At 41.4% G+C, this 12945-nt stretch overlaps 1 protein-coding gene across 2 annotated transcripts in view; it reads right to left on the minus strand.

The window, feature by feature from the left end:
• The window catches only part of KIF5A (kinesin family member 5A), a 980629-nt gene that overhangs the window by 223161 nt on the left and 744523 nt on the right, over window positions 1–12945 (minus strand). For both annotated transcript variants that reach the window (XM_044083607.1, XM_044083608.1), the window contains exons 16-17: window positions 7892–8080; window positions 6908–7025 (exon numbers count right to left, since the gene is read on the minus strand). In XM_044083607.1, the coding sequence (XP_043939542.1) occupies window positions 6908–7025; window positions 7892–8080 (307 nt within the window). The remainder of the gene's footprint in view (window positions 1–6907; window positions 7026–7891; window positions 8081–12945) is intronic.

The raw sequence follows: 12945 nt of genomic DNA on the forward strand, positions 1-12945 counted from the left end.
ATTTTAAGGAGCTGATGACAGAGAAGTAATATGATTTTTTTGCATTTATTTAATGTTTTTAATAAAATATTCTTTAGATAAGTGACGTGATCTGTAGCACCCAACTGGTGTATACTGGGATCTCAGTTTAATGTCTCATTTGAGCAATGGCACTTCAGTAGGGCAGCAATCCCCTAATGCTGCACTGCAGTGTCACTATGGAACATGAATTCCAAGCACCTGCTGTGAGGATAGAACCCACAGCATTCTATCCTTCCTGGTATCAAAGGCAAGTAGGCAGCCTTATAAGTCCTTAACAGTAATGTCCACTACAGTCTAAATATCTGACCTAAAGGCTTTCTTGGTGGCACCACAGTACCCTTCTTTCAGTCATATTTTCTTCATGGCCTTCAGTGGAATACCAGTCCACTGAAAGACATGATTATACTCAGCAGATGAAAATGATCAAAACATTTTTTTTAACTTTGAGGTGCATTCTTAACAGGATGAAAGTGCCAAGGGAGAAACATGTACACAAATCAGACCATTCAGTATAATGCTCCCTTCCATAACACATGTAGAGCACATGTAGTAATACTCCCAGAATTCTAATATATGTGACATATACACCTCATCTGATGACTCAAGATTCAGAATACCACCATAGCTTACTTCATGGTATACATATCTAGCCAAAACTATACCCTAGATGACTTTGGTTCAGTTAATATCCCAGAAGGCTAGATAGGGAAGGGAAGGGAAGGAAAAGTACAGTTGTGTACACTTACCATAAATATAGATGTTCGAGTGTATTCACTGTTGCAGTCATTACATTTGGGGTAATCCTGCTGGCAGGTTGCCCTCAGTCTGCCTGAATTCCAGAGTCTTGGGTCCTGCGTTGGCTGCTGTCACCCCTTCCCTGACGTCAGGTCATCAGGGGTATAAAAGAAGCAGCCGACGCCATTTTCTTCAGTTTTTCTTGCCCCAGATGTCAGGTGGCCCCTAAAAGGGTAGCCAAAATTTATATATATATATATATATATATATATATATATATATATATATATATATAAAATACATGCACCAATATAAACTTTACCTTCATCTACAAGCAAATATACCACATAGGTTGTATAAATCAGAGAAGGAAAGATAAGTTCCAGCAGAAAAAAAGGGGGATGGCGGGTGGGTAACCTGGACTGCAACAGTGAATACACTACAACATCTACATTTATGGTAAGTGTACACAACTGTACTCTGTTCTTCGTGTTTCACTGTTGCAGTCATTACATTTGGGTAGAGTCCCAAAGCTATGGTTGGGAGGCTGGAGCTAAACAGCATTAGGAGCGGCTATGAGGCCCTGCAGAACTTCAGTGGCAAAGCCTGCCCTGGATTTAGAGTAGAGTGGCAGATGATAGTGCTTTGTAAAGGTGTGCACTGAACTCCAAGTAGCAGCCTCTAAAATGTCTTTGGTTGGTACTCCCCTGAGAAAGGCTGCTGAAGTGGCTGCAGCTCTGGTTGAGTGTGGCCTAATGCCCCTTAGGCACTGGCTTGCCATGTTGAAAATAGCAGAAACGAATGCAGTGGCCTATCCACTTTGAAACAGCCTGCTTTGAGATAGCTGTTCCTTGTGATCCTGCAGCATATGCCACTAGTAATTGCTCTGTCTTCCTGAAAACTTTGGTTCTGTCCAAGTAGAATCTAAGCTGTCTGTGTACATCCAAGGAATGCAGAATTCTCTCCCCCTTGTTCTGTGGATTTGGATAAAAAGTTGGCAGATGAATAGTTTGGTTAAGAGCCACACTGGACACCACTTTAGGCATAAATGTCAGGTTTGTCCTCAGAGAAACCCTGTCTGGATAAAACATGAGAAAAGGTTCCACAGCCATGAGTGCCTGTAGCTCTGAAACTCGTCTTGCAGAAGTTATTGCTAGGAGCAGAGATGTTTTCCAAGATAAAAACTTTATATCAGCAGTAGCAGCTGGCTCAAAAGGAGGCAGGGTGAGTTTTTCCTAGACATAGTTAAGGTCCCATGCAGGTATTGGTGATCTCCTTGGAGGCCTTAAATTTTTGGCTCCTCTGGGGTACTGCTTTAATAAAGGATGAGAAAAGATTGGGGGCTCTGTATTGTAATGAGCCGAAATGGCAGAGGCATGAATTTTAATTGATGAAAAAGATAGGCCTTTGTCCAGCATCTCAGTTAAGTATTGCAAAATCTGAGGAATATTTGGTACAGCTGTATCAGTTCCTTGTGCCTGGTTCCAAGCACAGAATCTCTTCCATTTTCCAGCATAAGATTTTCTAGTACTAGGCCTTCTGGCTTCCAAAATGACATCCATCACAGCTTTACTGAGAGGTGTGTTTTGTATGATTACATTATCCGCCATGCTTCCAGGTTTAAAGTCCTGAGTTGGCTGTGCAGGATCTGATTGTTTTGCTGGGACAGTAGATGGGGTATTTGAGGTAAGATCCAAGCTGGGCATTGAGACAAGTTCCTTAGGATTGGATACCAGTACTGGCGGGGCCAGTCTGGGGCAATCAGTATCATCTTTGGCTTCTCCTGTCTGACCTTTAGGAGTACCTTGGGGAGAAGTGGCAGTGGAGGAAAGGCATATACCGATAGTTTTTTCCAGCTGAAAGATAGGGCATCCATTTTCCATGCTTGTCTGTGATAAGTCCTTGTGCAGAATCGTTTTAGTTGGTAGTTGTGAGGGGAGGCAAATAGATCTATGTCCGGAGATCCACATTTCCTTGTTATCATGCTGAAGACTTGTGGATCCAGATGCCACTTGTGGGGATCCATGAGGTTTCTGCTTAGTTAGTCTGCCAGAGTATTTTCCTTTCCTGGCAGGAATTGTGCCTGCAGATGAACTTGGTAAGTCAATGCTGTGTCCCATAAAGCCATGGCTAGTCTGCACAGGGGGTAAGAATGTGTGCCCCACTGCTTGTTTATGTACCACATGACCGTGGTGTTGTCTGTGTTTATCAGTATTTGTCCCGGATGAAGTAGGTCCTTGAAGGCTGTCAGGGCATTTTGAACAGCTAGCATCTCTTTTTGCTTGATATGTAGATGCATTTGGTTTGAGGACCATGAGCCCTGAATGCATCTTCCTGCCATGTAGGCCCCCCAGGAATAATCTGATGCATCCGTTGTTTGTGTCTGCCTGACTCGGGGTAATGTGAATGGCTGTCCCTTGTTCTGGTGACAAGCCTTCGCCCACCATCACAACTCCTGTTGCAGGCAGGAAATGAGAGTAATCATTGTCTCCAGGCTGTGGCAATGTTGAGTCCAAACACTTTTTAGGTACCATTGAAGTTTCCTCATATGCAATCTTGCATATGGAATGAAGCCCAAAGCCTGCAGAATTTTTCTTGCAGATAACTGGGCCTTTGTTGCCAACATTTTGAAATAGGTAGTCAGTTGCCTTTGTTTGTCTGGCGTGAGATAAGCCATCTGGGCAGTTGTATTTAAGCTTGCACCCAGGAATATTATCTCTTGAGAGGGTACTAGTTTTGATTTCTTTTCGTTGACTGTGTACCCTAGGCATGTTAGAAGTCTTTTCACAAACGCCAGATGCTGTAGAAGAATGTCCTTGTTCTTTGCTTGAATTAGGCAGTTGTCCAAGTAAGGATATATTTGTATTCCTCTTTGTCTGCAGAATACAATTACTGGTGCCAGGCACTTTGTAAAGACCCTGGGCGCAGTAGATAAGCCAAAGGGCAGTGCAGAGAATTGGTAATGCATTGAGCCAGCCTTGAATCTGAGGTATCTTCTGCGTGATTGTCTGATTGGGACATGCAGGTATGCCTCTTTTAGGTCTAAAGTCACAAGCCAAGCATTCTTGCCCAGCATGGGCAGAAGCTGCTGCAAAGTCAACATCTTGAATATCGGTATATCCAGGAATGTGTTCAGAATAGATAGGTCCAGTATTGGTCTCCAGGCCTTGTCCTTTCTGGGTACCAAGTACAGTCTTAAGTAAAATCCTTGTCCCTGCTCTTGCTCTGGTACTTGTTGAATGGCCCCCATGCCCATGAGGGATGAGACTTGTTTTTGTGCCTCTGCCCATTGATTTTTTTGGCAGATCTGGTCAGCCGTTTGCCTTTGGCAGGGTATGGAAATGGAACTTGTAGCCTTGTGACACTATGTTTAGAACTCACTTGTCCTGGGTTATAATGTGCCAATTTTGAGAAAAAAGTGCTAATTTTCCCCCTAAGGGTGCTGCCAGGAGATAAGTGTTTGGTGCAGGCAGGGGGAAGTCATTGGGACTGTTTCCTGTAAGGTTGTGATTTGTCTTCTCCAACTTTGGAGGTAGAAGCACCCCATTGCTTTGACCTGTATAAACCTTGTGCCTGGGATCTGCCTCTAGGGCGTCTTGATCTGCCCCTTTGAGGTCTGCTGACACAGGAAAGGACCAATTCTTTGTAGGCCAGTGTCTACTACACCTAGGTGGCTGTACCTGTAAAAAATCCTTGACAGTTTGCATAGATTTAGCTTTGTCCTCCATTTTCTTTAACACCTCTTCTGCCTTAACACCAGACAAAGTATCATGCTGTCAAGGTGCATCTAATAATTTAACTTTCACATGATCAGGCAGATTTTGTTCCTTTAACCAAGCATGCCTCCTAATTACAGAACCCGTAACTGCGGCCCTGCAGGAGACCTCCAAAGAATCAAAACCACATTGCAAAGTATGCTTTCCAACTTGCTCAGCTGCATGCAATAAATCCTGCATTTCCTTGTTTTCTGCACATTCAGAGTTTAGCAACATTTTCTGTTTAAGCAATGCCATGACATGTTGCTGATATTTGAGCATATGAAACTGACAGTTTAAGGCCCTTATAGCCAAGATAGCAGATGTGTAAACCTTTTTTCCCCATCTATCCAGTGCCCTAGAATCTCTGTCAGAGGGGGTAGGGTTTTTTGCAGCGGAAGCCTTAACTCCTTTGGGACCCTGTGAAATAGTTTCTGGGTCTGCAGCAGGGTTTTTAAAAAGGAATTTATGAGAGTCAGGAACCCTGTAATACTATCAGGCTTAACAGGAGCTGGAGGTAAGGAGTCAGGGGTAAGACTAGACTCCGAAAACACATCATCTGCAATGTATAACACAGGTGAAATGGCTAGAGGTCTGTGTTGAGGTAGCAAAAAGGAAATCTCTGAGCCTCTTTTTAGATTCTGAAAAATCATGGCTCTCCCAGTGGAAATGCTCCCTCATGGTATGCAAGGTTTCCTCAAAAGAATAGTCCTCTGGAGGAGAAGCTGAAAGTATAGATTCTTCAGCATCAGAATCCTCATGGGGGGAAGAGACTATTCCTGATCAGAAGAGGAATCAGAAGAAATAGAAACCTGATCTGAAGATTCATAGTCAGTATTTTGCCTAGACCTCTTATCAGGAGGGGGATGGGAACCCCTGATCAAGGTAATCAAGTCTTCCGTCATTTTGAGCATCTGTTTTTTGGGCATAGAGGCCTGTCCACGTGGCCCTTGAGTTTGTTTCTTTGCTTTAGAAGGTGCTTTAGTCTTTGCCTTTGAAGCTGAAGTCGGTTTAATGTAAAGATGTTTAGATCTGCATACACCCTCAGAAGCCGGTGCCTGCTCAGCGGCTCCGGACCCATCTGAGGGAATAGTATCCGAGGCCCAATACCTTGAGTTTCCAGTGGCATGGCTGACTCCACGCGGGAGTCGGTAGTGGGCTGCGACTCTAAAGTAGTGGGTGTCAGGGGCTGCAAAAGCGCCTCACTGAGAACCGGCGAACCGGTGACTGGCTTAAGAGAAGCTTCGTCGTCGGTTTTGGGCGTCGGTTGTTTATCTCCCTCCTTTCCTTTGCATTTTTTGTGAACTCCGGTAGTCGGATGGCTATCCGACGACATTTCTGGATAATTAAACCGGCGTCCAAATCATACCGACGCTTAATAGTGCGTTGGTTAAATCTAGCACAAAACCGACAACCAGAAACGTTGTGATCAAGGCCTAGGCAAGGAATACAGTAAGAATGAAAGTCCTTATGAGGTATTTGCTTTCCACAAGAAATACAATTATTTACTTTTTCTGACATAGGTCTTGAGCAAGAAAAAAGTTTTCCCAACGGGGTACTTAGCTTTATTGAAGACTTCAGATCTGAAATTCGAACACAAAAATCTCAGGAGTCGGCCGACCGACACTTGCGAACTGCTTCTGCTTCGGGCACCACGTGGCAAGAAAGACTGAAGAAAATAGCGTCGGCTGCTTCTTTTATACCTCTGATGACCTGACATCAGGGAAGGGGCAACAGCAGCTGACGCAGGACCCAAGACTTTGGAATTCAGGCCGACTGAGGGAAACCTGCCATCAGGATTACTCCAAATGTAATGACTGCAACAGTGAAACACGAAGAACATCATGTAGACAATGTTGGCTCACTTGTCCCTGTAAAGGAAGTCAATAATGTCCCTCTATAGGAGTGCTACTTGGAGGAAGGCACAGTGCTCTGTTTCAACACAAAGGAGGATCTTAGATAAGCTCAGCCAAACTGACTAGAGTAGGTATTATGGAAGCATGCACCCACTATGGGCTTAGCATAGTAGGCACTGCATCATGCTTGCCAGCCAACTGCTAGAGATGTGTATAAATCCTGTAACCCTCACCGGATGATGAACACTGTACATGGTGTGTTTAAATGCAAGGAGTGGTGGCAATGAATGGGCAGATATGAAAGAGTGAACAGATAATTTCTGGGGAAATTGGAGACCAAAAAAATTATTAGAAATAAATAAAAAAAAAAAAAGTACAAACCATCACAGTTGTAGGTAAACCTACATTTCTGCTCTCCTGTGTCACCTAATATTCTATAAATGTACACGAATTTACAAAAATGTATGTTGTGGTCAAATTTGCTTTTCAGCTCCACTGACATTCAGTATGTTAGAAATGTTACTGGAATTTCAAATGTACCTTGTGCTTGTAGTTTTGCCAGTTCTTCACTAATAGCATCATAGGATTCCTCCAGTTGTCGCTTCTTCAGCTCCACGTTATGCATGTATTCTGTCAGTGACCGAATCTTTGCTTCATGCTGTTTAAAAGGAACAAAAAGCAAGTCACTAAACTGCATTAATTGCTTATAATTTATGAGGGTGGTGAGTTTGAAGGAGTTCACAGCACAAAAGGCCATGATTCTCTCTCCTCATGCTCATTTTTTAATTAACTCCCTGTCTTTTAGGTCATTTCTTTCCCTTTCCCTTTTCCTGTCAGTTTTTCTAAAATGTTCTGTCCCTTAAGCACACTGTACAGTGATACAAGGGTTGTGATGTTGCAGAGCCCAGTATTTAATGTTCACTTTTATTGCACATATTTTATGACTTTTTATTTGCATATTAAAAATAAATGCTATTGTTTCTAAGTAAGTCTCTATAAAATATGTACCATGTGCCCAATATGACCATCAATTTAACAAACACCAAAAACAAATCTTACTTCAAAGTCTAGCAAATAAACAGCATATAATTACAGTTCTGATTTATCGATCTGTCTCTCTGTTTATCTGCTTGCTTGTCTACCTAAATATCTGTTTATCTGTTTATTTCTTAACTACCTATCTATCTATCTAGCTAGTTATTTATCTGTCTGGCTATGTAATCTAAGATATTTCACTTTTCTAACCTAGGAAACATACAGAAACTAGTGACTTTTTTCTAGAAATTATTTGACTTGCCGAGTGTCACAGCATTCTGTAAAGTTAACAAATTCAAACTTTACTCTCCAGGTTTGAAAATAAGCATCAGCAGCTCAGATGTTATGTTCTAAGTTCCACCATTTTGAAAGTGTGGGTCTGATTGTGCCATTCCTGCTTTCTGAAAATCAGTTGTTTGCTAGGGTGTAATTGTTTTCTTTAAGTAACAAACCTTGGGGGCTAATGCGTCACTCTGATCTATCCTTTACCTGTGAAATGAGTAACTGACAGGAGGACAGCTCACGTCCGGTCTCCTCCATTTTCCGGTGACATTCCACCTGCATGTTCTCCAGCTGCCTGCTTCGCTTCACTACCGACTTTACCTCCGACTTTATCTTACTGATATAAAGCCGAGCAACAGTGAACTCCTCTTCAATGGCTCCACTAATTTCAACTGGCTATGATAGCAAGAAAAACAAACAAAAGAAACAAAAAAAAATCAGCAAATACACTAATGCTAAAATGCTATCTGCCTGCATTTGCAGATCCTAACATGAAAGAAATTTATAGTATAGTGGTGCAACATAAACTTACATTTACAGCATGAATAAAAAAAATAGTACAACTTAATATATCGCCACATATCTCTCAAATGTCAAACGACTAAAAGAGGTATGACTGTAGCAAGAGAAGGCGATTTTACAGACTGCAGAATGTTACTTTAAAACATAAATTATGAAGAATTTATGATGCTGTGTAGTTCCACAGACATACTAAACTCTGGACATTTGATTCTACAGTACTTAAAATTTCCATTCTTAAAACTTTGCAGGTGTTATAGATTCTGTGCATGTTTTACACACTCTATGTCACATTTGGCAAAGAAAGGTTGAGAACTACAATGCACATTTATACACCAATATTATTGCAAAGACAGCTACATCACATAAAAGGGCCCTTTTACTATATGCAGAAAGTTGTTGGTATCTTAAACAAAATGACCCAGAATTGAACAAAGGTGTGCAGAGGACTCTCACCAAGAAATACACAAAGCCTTTGAACTGAGTGATCTTTAGGGAAGGACACAGACAGCAAACCAAAACACCTGAGTTTAACTCCATTACCCTCTCTTCATATGCAGCCAGAGATGTCAGCAGCTGTGTGCTTATCCCCATATATGCTAATATGGGTCTTGCTCTAGCATTCCATGGAACCTTGGTTGATGTGCAAAGCACTTGTATATAGCTGTTTTTTCCTGGAGTGGTCTTTAGCTGTTGCAGTTGTCAGTAATGCGTGTCCCACTATAACACCAGAGAGGGTAGCATTGTGTGATGCAGCAGATTGTGTTGTCATCTCACGGCAAAAGGTTCCCCCAGTTCAATTCCCGGCTTGGGTGTCTTCTTGGCAGAGTCTGTTTCTCCTCCCTGTGTTTGCGTGGGTTTCCTCCGAGGACTCTGGTTTCATCCTACATTCCAAAGACACCCAGTAGGTGGACTGGACATTCTAAATTGATCATAGGTGTGACTGCAAGTGCAAGTGTGAGGGGGTGGAACAGCTACTGGTGTTAGTGCTAGCCACCTGGTGGTGTAAACCTTGGCTCTAGATGATTGTCACTGTTGAAATTTCACCCTGACCTTATGTGCAAATATGGGGAAAAGGTATTGTGGATGGATGGACTATAACACCAAAGTATTTTTGTGTGAGTTGTGGTCTTCAGTTGTTGTTGCACCTGTCAGTAATGTGGTTTCCACTATAACACCAGAGTGATTTTGTCTGGCTTGTGGTCTTCAGCTGTTGTAGCAGCTGTCAGTAATGTGGGTCCCACTACAACACCACAGTATTTTTGACTGGGTTGTGGTCTTCTGTTGTTGTTGTTGTTGTTGTTGCGGCTGTTAGTAATGCGGGTCTCACTATAACACCAGAGTATTTTTGTTTGGATTGTGGCTCACTATGGTTTCCATTAATCATGTTTTCAAAAATTTTAAAAGAAATATCTCTTACATTCTGGTTTTTGTTTTAGCACAGTAACCATTACGATTTTGTTATTTATGATTTATTACTCAACATAAAGAAAATGGAGAGGAAAGAGTCTGACAAAACTATGAGAAGGAAACAAATATCAGATAAGCAGAAAGAAGAAAGTTCAAGAGACAAGCAAAGAACTTAAAAAGCATAAGAGCTCTAGTCCCAGTACTGCTGCTGAAGAAGGTACTGTTTTCAGAATCAGGGATATGCAGATATCTTCTGAACTGCCAGAAATTCTCATCACCACTGGTGGTGCTATCAAAAAGATGAAAGTAGGCCAGCACCTTCATCAGCTACCCTGGTACTTAAACAGGCATTGGCTGTGGTCATAATCAGACCCTGACACTTCTGAGGTGGACAAAAACAATATATCATTGTCAGGGAGTGGAAGAAATGTCTAAAATGTAGCAGCTGTATCTAGTCTCACAGTTTTGATAGGGAGCCATGTACCACTCTGCCTGTACATGTTTGTTTGTGTCTTTCGGCTTTTCCCGGTTAGGGGTCGCCACAGCGGAACTCTGGTCTGCTAATGACTGGCAGTAGAGTTTTACGTGCTGGCTTGCCAGGCCTAACGCACAACCTTCAACGAAGGAATGCCCATTCACGCATGACACCACACAGAAGACGCTCTAACTGAGAATTGAATGGGCAACGTCTAACTGTGAGGCGACAATGCTACCGCAGCACCACCACCGCAGTACACTGCCTGTACATGTAAAATATGTAAAATATAAATGTGTGTGTGCATACATGTATGTCAGTGTATGATTGTGTGGGAGTTGTTCCCACTGTTGTGGTGTTGCCCTTGTTAATACTGCTGTTTTCACAGCTTTGTGACTAGTGAGTGATTGATTAGTTGTTCACCTTTAGAAATGTCCTGTAACCCTGCTTCTGATGACAGCCTTGGAATGTGGTCATGCTATGAACAGTGCAACATTGTTTTGCAGGGTGAGCTGTTTATTTGCACAGATTATGCAGCACTGGTATGCAAGGTGTACGTTAACATATCTCTTCTTAACTCTGGCACTCCATTATTCCTGTGTTGGGTGCATAACTGTTAACTGCCCCTGGTTTTGCAGAATGCTACTGCTTTTACTTCACATTTTTTACCGTCCCCCATAAAATTTTGATTTTCTGGTAAATCACTGAGGATCACAGTCAGTCAGTAATACCATACATTAGAATTTATACTTCTTATTGTTTAAAAAAATGCATGTTGATGTGAAACCTGTTGTTCTTTTAACTTTAAGTGAATTTCATATTTAAAAATTTTCTCCGATTATTATATAGTTTGTCCAGAATTCTCAAGCAAAGTAGTTGAGAGGAACAGATGTGTGCTGGCATGTATTTCCAATGTTTTCTCCTGTGAAATGGGCCAACATATTGTGTATCACGACTACTAGACCAACATGTTATGCATCATGACTACATATCCCACCATCAGACTTCAATGTATTTAAGTGGAGAGGTGACTAATTTAATCATGTCTGTAAGCAGTCCAGGCTGGCTTGCACTCCTGACTGAATTTTTACTAGTGGTTATTGTGCAGATAATAGCAGTAGTGACTGCATACTGACCAATGTGTGACATGCCATAGTGTTTCATATGCCACCTGCACACATAGACAAGAGTAGTGAATCAAGGGATGCTCCTTGCATCACACATGCAGAAACTTTATGGAGAAGAGGTAATGTTCCATTCTGACAGCCTGATGCCTGTCTATACTTGGATAGGTATCAAGTCCCTGCAATTTTTCTACTCTTTCACTCTGGAAATATAATACTCAGTATGTGAAGGACTTCCATCATTCACAGTCTGTCCTGCTCTAAAGCTATTGTGGGAGTCCATTAAAAGGCCATTAGTATCAGGTAATTATGTAGCTGAGCATATACAATCACTACCATTAAATTGACAAGAAATAAAGAAATCATTGGCCAAAAACTGGACAGCCTTAAAGATTTATCTCCACTATATAGTCGAATACCTATGGACTTCAAGATAAATAACTACATTGAGCTCTCTGATGTTCACATTAATTAGCTTAGTAATAGGAGCTGAATGCACTCTGATAGTAACTCAGAGAGCCATGGGTGGTCTCCCATGAGCAGTGGAACAGCCTTGACGTTCATGTTTTTGTGTGTTTTTGGGTCACCTCTCAAATTGTGAATTATTTAAATGGTTATGGATTTGGTGGTGATGTGATAGGTCTGTGTAACAGGGTACAACACAATGAATTTGGACATGACAAATCATAATGATATAGTCTTTGAACTAAACTACCATTTTATCTGCTGTGGTAACTGGCATTTGTACCACCAAGAACAACATGTCAGACCACTCATGGTTCTTCACTTCCACAGCTGTAATCAGCTTACCTGCAGAATTAAGGACAAATCCAGAAATAATTAAAGACAATCAGGAACACATTCTAAAAAAACATATTAGCAATGTTAACATGAGAAGTTGACAAAATAAGAGAATGTGAATTAACACACATTTTCTGAAGTAAAATAAGGCTATTACCCTAATTATTGATATTACTTATTAAGTTTAATTCATCACCTTTTGTCCCCAAAATGCTAATTTTAGGATAGATTAGGAGGGAAAGAGCAAAATGTTGAGCCACAATTAGGGACAGTTGAGAAGTATGTTCACTTCAGCTTCTAGATCATAAAATAATACTATATTCTCTTAGTCATGACTGGACTCATTTCTGTGACTTCTATTTAGCTGAAGCCTGAAGATTTTCAGTAGACCTTTCTCTACGAAACTTCTCCCAGACGGCTCCTCTTTCAGTCATAGCTTTTACTTCTGACTTATCTATGGATGGGAATCTTGTTTTATACTATGGTGCCATTTCACTGATAACATGTGAAACATGTGGCTAATGCACATTAATGTTCCTAGCAACTGTTTATCAATATCTGTTCATAATTATCAAGGATGTCAGTTTTTGTATTTCTGCCTCATACAGTCTAGTGTCTCATGCACTGTAGTGTAGTCCCACAATGCACACGGCTGGTATACTGTCAGTAAAATATATTACCTGTGCTCCTGTGATTTTCACATTATTAGCTGTGGTACTGAGGACGTGCTCTGTAGTGTTCTGTTGGATATATACATGGTCCACCACAGAAGGAAGCCTAAGGGAAATGTGATTTTAGTTTGCTAGATCTTATCTGTCATGTAAGTGGCACAGTCAGGAGAAATACAGAGACACATACCACGTTTAATTCTTCACCACTTTCAGTGAAATACTAACAGCACTCTGCCTGTGACCCAAGGGACCTGTCTAGAA

This window comes from Protopterus annectens, chromosome 9.part0 (assembly GCF_019279795.1).
Source record: "Protopterus annectens isolate FY-2018-M chromosome 9.part0, PAN1.0, whole genome shotgun sequence".
In the NCBI taxonomy this organism is placed as follows: domain Eukaryota; kingdom Metazoa; phylum Chordata; order Ceratodontiformes; family Protopteridae; genus Protopterus; species Protopterus annectens.